Here is a 10,102-nt window from a genome sequence, read left to right as displayed (position 1 = left end):
GCAAAGAGCGGAAAAATATACCTTTTTTGGAGTTTTTAGTTGCCAATGGGAGGGATCATCTCGACTTACCCCCCAAAAAAGAAATGAACAAAAAAGAGGGATTTGCATAAAAAAAAAGGAAGGGGAATCCAACTTTCCCATAGAAGAATAAAGAAAGAGAATTAGACATGTTTTCGAAAGGTAAGGATTATTGACTTAATAGTTGAATCATCGTGATGACTTGGCAGTAAGGTATACGTGTAGTAGCGATAACGATCATTTTTTCCATGTAGCGATCATGTTCAATCAATGTTCCTCGCTTAGAGAGGATGAATTTATCCCACGCAGGCGGCCATGATAAATGAGATGGCTAATTCTCAAGAGTTGTTAAAGACATCTAAAGTTGACGTCAAGCCTGTCAATATATCAAATCAATTTACTGTATTCACTCATTTTCTTCTAGCAAATGTATACAGGACTTCAATCATATCAATAATAAATAGCCCTATTATTAATAGAAAATAAGATGATTGTTTTTGGAAGTGATAGTCATCTTAAATTTCTTGGAAAAGATATAAAAAAATCAAATAAATTTGATTTGATTGCTCTACTAAAAAGGATGTAATCAAGCTAATGGCTATCAAATCATCCAAATTATCTAATTTTTTTTTTCGATTCCGTAATTATTGCTCAACACTTCATGCATTTTATGTATGGATATAACTACTCAATAGTAGGTCCATATGTGCAAAGGCCTAAGGTGGGCCATATTTTTGTAGAATGATGACTTTTGTGGTACATGGTTATGGTCTACCTCAAGGGGGGCCTTTCCAAGGTTGTAACGTGGCTAGGTTTGGGGTTATGAAGAATGGACAAGCTCAAGTATACTCCCTTAATCCCTTACTTTTGGTGCTTTTCAAATTAAACCTTCCTAGTTTGTAAAACAACTACTACATTAGGTGCCTTTTCCCTTGTCTCCCCCCCCCCCCTTTTTTTTCTTTTTTTATTTGACAAGTTTGGTATTGGGTTTAGAATGATTTTTGCATTGGATTTTTTCCCTTTTGGGTTTAGACTAACTTTGTGTCCCACTCTAATGTTTCGTCCCCCCAATTTTTCATTTGTATCTCTTTGCACCATTCCCATCCCAAGGTTTGGAATAATGTAGGTTGAATAAGCAAGGCTCAATTGACGAGGCTCAAAAGGGCATCTAAAAATATGGATTTGTTCTAAGGTTAAAAACATGGGATTATCTTCGTGGAGTTTCAAGTTGCCTCCTTTGTTGATGTATTCATCATATCCCTTCTTAGTGGGCCAAAAGATGGGCTTCTTTTTATTTGATAGATCTTGTAAGCCAAAGCTCATCAAGATTCTTAAAGTGTTGAGTATGTATGCCTTTTTTGATATTGCCTATTTGTATGTGTATTTTATTCAATTCGAGCTAATAACAACAAAGTGACTAAAAAGAGAATAAGATAGACATACTTGAAAATAAAATTTTTATTCATTATTTAATGAGAGTACATAACAAGTAGATTCGACAACATGAACCTCTTAGTATATCATAGAGAAAACAAAAAGGAAAGAAACAAAACAAGACCTAGGGTGCTACATCTTGAATTGTTGACAACTTCTTGAGCTTTGTCCTTTTCAAACATAGGAGAGATCCTCTCTAAAAATCTAGTCCATCTATATGATTCATGGTTTCATTTATCAAGTCCCTTTCAATTAATGTTCCCACAGTATAGACTTTACAAAATGTGTCTAAACCAAGGTATTGTAAATGACACTTGTATGGTGGAGAGATGTTATCTGTGAATTTTGGGACAAGTTCATGATTCGGAGGTCTTTGTGAAAGAAGAGCAACCTTAGATCGCCACCTGGAAAATAAGTCAATAAAGCCTTCTTCATCCCCTTGCTTGAGTAATTCAAGGTCGTGCAAGGTAGTTGTGAGCTCAATGTTATCTCCATATTGGGCTAGAAACGCTTTTACAATGTCCTCCCAAGTGGAAGTTTGTTTTACATCGAGGTTATAAAACCATGATCTAGCAGTTGGGTCCAATTAAAGAGGGAAAGTACATGTATATAAGCTATGCTCGACCCCTTTCAATGCCATCATTTTAAGAAAGCTCATTAAGTGATTCCTAGGATTGTCCGTAACCTTAGAGGTTGGTAAATTCGTAGTCAAGAACTAATTTGGGAGAGTCTTGCCACTAGGTTGTGGTGCAAGCTCATAATTGAAGAACTTAGTCCCTGAGGTAGCTCGAAGGACAAGTTTCTCCAAGACCTCTAGTCTTTTGGCTCTTGATTTTTCTTGCAGAAGTTTTTCTTTTTCTTTCTCTGCATTTATTTTAGCCTTTTTCTGCTTTTCTATGAGCCTTCATTTGGACTTCTTCTTCTCGTAGGGCCTTTAGGTTTTGTAGTTCCTCTCTAAGTTTCTCCAATGCTGCTTTTTCACCCATGATTGAACTAGGATGCGAATGTGGAATATGATATGCTAATCTGTATCACGAGAAATTGAGCGCGTTCACTTAAGAACTTTTCTACCAAGCATTCAAACAATGAACAAAAGTAAAAAAAAATGTTGTTTTTTGTTAAATCCTTTCAAAACGAATTCACTTTAAACAAGTTTGTTGATGAAGAATGTCAAAAAATTCACGAACAATCATTAATGGAATGTCATGATTTGTGTTGACTTCAACAAGGTAATCATCTAAGGATTTTACTTTAAGTGAACTGTTTTCGAAAAAGATAGAAGAGAAAGAAAAGGAAAGTTGGATTGAAGACGCTCAATTTTTAGAAAAATTAATCAACCCAAATAAACTCCTTAAAATAATCAATATACTAGAATGTAATACTTGTTGATCATTTAGATTACAATAGAAATCTTTATTAATTAATGTTTTTTTAGATTCTCATATTGCTCATCTTTAAAGGATAATTACTACTGGTTTAAATAGAATGGTTGCCTCCGAACGTAAAATCCAAGAAATAATTAAATCAATTTCTCGGACTTATCATTCATTATTCTCTCTTTTTTTTTTGTTGAGAAATTTCTTTATTTTTTTAGTTTCTCCTTTTGTATCATACCTTTTTTATAGAAGGATTTCTCAAAAAAAATTTTGCTCCCTCCTTTTTATTTTATTTTTTTATTTTTTGAGGCAATTATCCCAAGTGAGTTTCTCGGGATTTTCTTTTTAAACAATAGAAGAGTTACAATAAACTATACTCTTAAATCAACATTAATTAATTATAACTAAAAGATGACGACCACGAAAATAGGCACGTTTAGGGATGGGAATATTGATGACGTCCTATTAGGGGATGCGAACTTCTAATGAAAAACTTTTTAAAAAGTAATGTCATTAGTTCGATTAAAAAGTGTGTAAGCGAATCATCATAATAGAAAACAGTATCGCGCGCAATTTTCCGTCTTGCGCTAAGGTGGAGAGTGTAACTTTGAGAGTTGCGCCTGCCACATGCGATTTTTTTTTTTTTTTTTTTTTTGCGATTTTTTTTAATATCTCTAGGTAAAAAGTTGGAGATTTATTAAACTAAACACAAAGCATATAGTCATGTAGTCACATAAGCACATAAACATGAGGAATGAAGCCTTTAAAGCATACAATGTCATTCTAAGGTCAATGGTCAAGGCTTGGGTGTCCAAAGGTACCAATCTTATGAATGATGCACGAATCAATCACTCAACGTGTTGACTCATGGCATGGTTCTTCCAACATTTTGTTTTCAATATGGGTGGGATTATTGTTATTGATTTCAAGGTAGAAGCCTGGTGTTGGCGACCCCTAGTCAATGAGCCAATCCCCATTATTTAAAGTGTGTTATGATTATGCATGATGCAATGTAGCTTAATTGGTTTTTACTTTTGTGAAAAAGGAAGATATTATGCATTCGAGTCTCACTCTCTAACTAGAGATTAAAATTAGCCTTTCATTACAACTCATAAGTAACCTAAGTGGGCAACCTTGAACCATAACCAAAAGCTAATCTTGTAACCTCTAAGTCCCCAGTGGAGTCGCCACTGTGAGGAGGGTAGCCCGTCGTTAGGGATCCCATTTCCTCTATGCCCTTCCTTTAAAAGCCTAGGACTTTACACCTTTTAGGGTGTGTTAGGATTTGAATTTTTTACTGTTTGGAAAACCTTGAATTAGAATTGAGTCAGTCATTACTTTTTTTTATTTTATATATATATATATAAGAAACCAATAGAGTGTCGCCAATGAGTTTTAGGAAAACTCATAAACCTCGTTCATACCTTTCTCCCAAGTATTATTCAAGGGATAATTAGCATGAATCATAAGTTTACCCATGCCCAAATTGGTCTACTAAACCAGAAATGAGTTCGGGAGCGAGGGTACTAGAAAAACGTTCTCTTTGAGAATGGCAATCCTAGCCCTAGTGCGGCCTCTACTAGCTCTTTCTTTTTCACAATTTTATTACCAAATAATATATGCAACGCGATTCTTAAAAACTAAGTTAGTTGATTTTATTTACTAACATTAATCACAAGAATTCTACATTGCAACGAATGTTGTTATTCTTTTTTAATTCAAATTCGTGAAAAGAACAAGAAATAAAACAAGATTCGCCTTGACTTAGGTGATAAAACAATAATTTAATTATTCAATTTCTAGTCTTTAGTTAAAGAAAGAATGCTATGTAAATAAATTAATTAGAGTTTATTTAATGTGATAAAAAACACTAATTAATTGATTAAAGTTATTTAAACAAGAAAGGAAAAGTGATTTAACTAAGTGCTCAGGAAACTAACTATTCTCCATTTTGCTAGATCTCCGTTTTGGGCATTTATGGACTTCCCTCCTTCTTCGTACCTCCAAGGACTTCAAAAGAGTATACTAGGGTTGAATTGTATTTGGGAAGAGAGTGGAAAAGTAGTATGATAGTAATAGAGAACTTGAGAGATTAGGGTTTTTAGAATTCTAGGGTTTTAATTCTGATTTATTCTCTTTTCTTTAGGGCTAACGAAGATCACTATTTAAAGGCGTAGGAATCTAGGTTTAGGGTTTTAGAGCCATGGCGTCAGGAGGCGCTCACAACTCTCAAAATCGCGCTGGAGTGGCGAGCGCAACTCTATGACTTGCGCGTGGCTGAAGCGCGCACCTTTGGAGGTTGCGCGCGGTGCAATTTGCCTTATACAAAAATACGTTTTTAAAACTTCCATAACTTTTGATTATGAAGTCGGATTAAGGCAAATAAGATATAATTGAAAAGCTATGAGTGTCTAATTTCCAATGCTGTTAGAATTAGGTTAAAATCTATTATAGATTAAAGATATGCCGGTTTGAGTGCAAGAGTGTTGGTTTTAAGGCCCAGTTTAGTATTTTGTTGATAACTTCTTCGTTTTAACTCGGAATTGGGCTTATAATATACCGTTGGAAAGCTCTTTGAAAGGGTTATCTAGCTGTATAGGCCTTGAACATATATTATTTAGTTAATTGTTCTTACTTCTCGGTTTTCAACATTTTTAGATCCATTCGATCCAATCACTGCATTTGACGCATTTAGGTCCGTTATTAATCAAGATTAAACATGTGTGAACACGTTTTAGGCCTAATTAGTAATCGGACTAGGCTCTAAGATAATTTAGTCTTAAATACGAGTTTTAACTTACTTCATAATAATGCATTTCGGAGTCCATAAACACCTCAACTTTGATCTAGCAGGAAGAACGAGTTTTTGTAACATCATCGCACTTCCCGTTGGGACAGGAGGCCAAAAGTAGGTGTCTACAGGTCCATGTGTAACTTTTTCTAATTATGTCATGTCACATCAATAATCACTATATTAGGCAACCACAAGCATCTGATGGGCAAGAAGAAAGGCAGTGACGCCAAAGCTGATTCGACGAGTAAGCCCCCCAAACCACCCGCACCTACGATAGTAGTTAATGTTATTTCTGGTGGTTCAGATATTTGTGGTCTAACTTATTCTGCAACTAAAATAATTGCGAAGGCGTCGTCAAGTGATCCTACCATCCCGGAAGAAGCAAGAGATCCTTTGGAAAAGAAGGTCGAAGCTTAGTCTTCAGTGTTCAGCGTCCAAGCTGGGGCGCAAGGGGCATTGGCAAACAATGAAGGCCTAAACTCGAGTATACATATGTTACATAGAGTCTTCGATAAATACTTTGTACAATGGAAATTGGATAAAAATTCTCTAAGTTTTTTCTACTTTCCTCTTTTTAGTGACTCTATTCTTATTGTCTTATTCCAACAAACGTCTATTTTTCAAACGAATGCTCCTACTTAATTTATCTTGTTTAAATTAATTAAATTTTTATTTTACCCTGCTTACTATCTTTTGAATTCTTAAGCATCTAACATTATGCAGAACAAGAGCTGAGAAACACAGTGAAACAACAGGACAAACATCACCTACAAAGACATAACAATGTTAAAAAAGAACCACTTGCCATCAAGTGGAATAAAAGACAAAAGTATCCAAACAGAAAACGAGTGAAAAGCATCAAAGTTTATGCAAAATACACAAAAATATTCAAAACCACCACAAGCGATGGCCTTCAAGCATCAACTCCTCCTCCGACGACATCAGCAGCCTTGTCGACAGCAACATTGTCTTCGACGTCGTCGTCCTTCGAAAGCTCAGCAACGGAAGCGTTGTCCCCTACAGCTTCACCTCCGAGAATCTCCGCAAAAATATCAGATGCTGAAGGATGAACAACGTTCACTGGATTAGGCTTAGAATCAGCTGTCGACGTGGTGGCAGCATCAAATCCGAGTTCAGCAAGGGTTCCCCCATTTGCGAGGAAACGATTCACATCCTCTTGAGGACGCCAAGCTGAACTCTTCCCATCCAAATACTCCTTCATTAGTTTAGCCTTAACTTTCAGCTCCATTTCAGCGCTTTCGTCCAGGGCATCCTCCAAATCTTTCGGAGCCGACAGCAGTTGCTCTTCTTTTTCTGCCAAGGCATTGTCCTGATCCTGAATGATCACAACCTTATCCTCCAGTTCCTTAGTCTGCTCATTCAACTGCTTAGCCTTTTCGTCCAGTTGCTTAGAAAGATCGTTTGAGTGCCTTTTGGCCTCGTCGAACTATTTTTTCAAAACCAAATATGTTTCTTCACAAATGATGCAGCAAAATCACTCTTCTTCATAGCCTCCTCCAACTTCTTGATCTCCTTCATCATTTCGATCACCCTTTCCCTTAAAATCAAAGAGCTTTGCAAACACTGCCAGAACACCCCAAAAAATACATGTCCAAACTACTTAACAACACCCAACAGCAGATAGCCAAAACCAAAAAAGATAAAAAAGAAAGAGGAAGTAAAGCTTACGTAAAGATGCATAGAAGCACCTTCTGACGCCATCTCCAGAGTAGACACATCAGCGCAGCCTTCGCGAGAACCAAGAAACAACAGCTGGTTCAAGCGAGGAAACATTGGCTGCTTCACCTCCTTGCCAAAACTTAGGAAGTCAGCAGGGAAACGCATCACCAACTCTTCACCTGCAGGGGCATTATCAACCTTTTGTTGCTTAGCCGGTGGAGCTTGAGGTGGAGGAATTGGCACTTCCAGATCGACGACCTGTTGAGGCGTCGATGTCTGAAGTTGCGCTGTCCTATCACAGTTTGCACAAGCGTCGTATCTTGAGACGATACACCCCGCTTCCTCCTATACCTTTCCTCCTTCTCGGCCTCAGTCATAATACGACGACGACGCTCGCTAGAGGCAGCAGATCCCGTTGGAACTGCACACCAGAAAAAACGTGTTAAGACACTTACGACGAACAATAGGACAACGACGACGAAATGCAACTTACTTGCAGACATAGTTTCCTCTAAATCTTCGACTCTTTGAGGGGTCGAAGATCGATCTCTGTTCTTTCGCCCCGATGATTCGCCGACCAGATGCTTCGTCCTTTCAAAAGTCCTTCTCTTGTGATTCGTTTCAAGAATAGCCTTTATTTTCTCCGACGATTTGTTAGTGGGTTGAAGGAATCCGATGTCATGATCTGCAAGACCCAAACACAAGATAAAACATTAAGTAAAACTAGCAGTAGAACCTCATCACAAAACAATAGATTACTTACCCTTGGTAGGCCACCCATCAGTTAACCACATTCCCTCGGCACCCAATGACGTCTTTTTGTCGAAGACGAAATACTGAGCCTAACCTCTATCGTTGCAGTTGGTATTCAAAACCAACTGCTCCTCCTTCTTGTGCAGACTAACATGACGATCCTTCCTCATCAAAATTTCATAGGCTTCAACCAAATCTTCCAAAGTAAATGATTCTTCCCAATCCTTCATCACCTCTTCCAACACCGATAAAATCCTTCATGTCGACGGCATTAGTTGACTAGGGCTTAACCCCAGTACTTCCAAGAATGCCCTAGTTAAGGGCCTAAAAAGGTAAATGGCCCCGGTCTCCAGAAACGGATTCCTAAAAAGACCACAAAACCCTTTGGGCAGTTCTCCGCTTCTTCGCTTTACCTGGAATTTGAGCGAATGGTGTTTCACGGAACCCAGCCAACTCCATGAAACCCGCCATCATGTTAGGAGTCATCGCCGAATTCGGTTTACCCATCGATTTCTCCTCTAAAACAACCATTCTTTTCTTCTCAACAACTCAAAGTGAAAACCTAGATCTAAATTTCGGATTTCTACTTGACATTTCTCAAAATTAACTAAGTAAACAAAGAATTGGAAGAATTACCTATCGATAGAAGTCGCCTAAGGCCAGATGTGAAGTAGCGCCGCTCGTCGCCGCTCCCAGTTCCACCGGAATCTTCTTGAAATTTTGCTAGAAAGAGAAAGAAGGGAGAAAGAGAGTACAGGCAGCAGTAATTCTTAGGAAGGTAAAAGCGCATGGCGGTAATAAAAGGAGGGTTAAATGCGAAATGACGGTCAATGGGATAAGTGGGAAGTTGAAATAACTTCTTGAAGTAATACGTGACGTGGGCTACATCTATGGCCCTACATTCTAGATTACATGGTTTTTTTTTTCAAATTTTGCATTTCAGTTTTTTTCCTTTTTATATCATTGCATTTATAAAGATTGAATTGCCAAAAGTTGTACATAGTTGCCCACCTTAGGCAATTAGGGACAAATTGTGAGGGGTAAAATTCGTATAGTCAAATCAACGGGAGTCAACGACGAGAGTAGAGGTCAGCGGACGAAGTGGCATGTGACATGGCATAGGGTGCAACAGATTTCCTACGAACATGGGGGTGATAAGCCCTGAGACTTGGTCTACATATGATAAGCAGGGGAAGTTAGAGGGGTAAGGAGAGTGGGAGTTAGTTGCCGAAAAACTAGGGACTTGATCTTATCATCAAACGGCTAGCTAGAGTTCAAGAAGAGGGTCTATAAAAAGGGCCGAGTTGCATCATTCGAAGGACACGGCAACTTAGCTACAAAAAATCGTATTGATCATACATTGTAACCCTTTCGTTCAATATTTTACATAGCGAAAGTTTGGTAGTTCCTTATTCTACCCGCGGTTTTTACCTCTTTTGGTTTTTCCGCGTCACCAATTCCTTGTGTCTTTTCTTTATTTCATTATTGTTTTCATTCAAGGTTTTATTTAGTTGATTTGTAACCTAGATTTTGCTATTCAATCCCACTTGACAAAATTTAGCATAAATAGTTATGTAGGCCCCAACATAGTTTCCAAGCCCCAACTTGCAAATCAACTCCACCAGTGTGTTCCTTAGCCTGAAAATCAAGGGACACAAGTTTCGTCTCATCTTTTTTTTTTTTGGTAAGTAAGCAAGTTTCGTCTCATCTGGAGTACAAATTTTTGCCTACACTCGTATGTAGGCAGTACAACTTGCACCCCCTCTCCTTCATAATGACGTCATCTTATAGTTTTTCGGTTTCGGATCAGATGTAAAATGTTCATTTTCATATGTGTAAATGTTCAATTTTATATCATTAAATGTTCAGTTTTGTTACTACGACGTACTATATTCAAAGTATTATAATTTTTTCCAATTTTGTTTTTAGATAGTTTTTTTTAATCAATTTGTCTTATTATTTAGTTAATTGAATAGAAGTAATTCAATTAGAATTATAATATTATTTAAAATTAATATATACTCATTGTTTTTTAAGCATAAATTGG

The 10,102-nt window shown here is 37.3% G+C and overlaps 1 protein-coding gene across 2 annotated transcripts; it reads right to left on the bottom strand.

Moving 5' to 3' along the window:
* Window positions 1-6,366: 6,366 nt before the first annotated feature.
* LOC110730601 lies at window positions 6,367-10,003 on the bottom strand. Of its 2 annotated transcripts, none has more exons than XM_021910424.1 (4): window positions 8,692-10,003; window positions 7,796-7,987; window positions 7,312-7,723; window positions 6,367-7,206 (listed from the first exon to the last, which is right to left on the bottom strand). In XM_021910424.1, exons 1-3 carry the CDS (start codon window positions 8,843-8,845, stop codon window positions 7,467-7,469), a joined length of 603 nt encoding a protein of 200 aa, XP_021766116.1. In that variant the 5' UTR covers window positions 8,846-10,003; the 3' UTR covers window positions 6,367-7,206; window positions 7,312-7,466. The 2 variants fall into 2 exon arrangements, with proteins under 2 accessions (XP_021766116.1, XP_021766117.1); XM_021910425.1 differs by having other exon boundaries at window positions 8,066-10,001.
* Between the last annotated feature and the right edge of the window lie 99 nt (window positions 10,004-10,102).

The sequence above is a fragment of the Chenopodium quinoa genome, unplaced genomic scaffold, assembly GCF_001683475.1.
Source record: "Chenopodium quinoa cultivar QQ74 unplaced genomic scaffold, ASM168347v1, whole genome shotgun sequence".
Lineage (NCBI taxonomy): Eukaryota > Viridiplantae > Streptophyta > Magnoliopsida > Caryophyllales > Amaranthaceae > Chenopodium > Chenopodium quinoa.
This window is presented reverse-complemented; position numbering and strand designations above follow the sequence as displayed.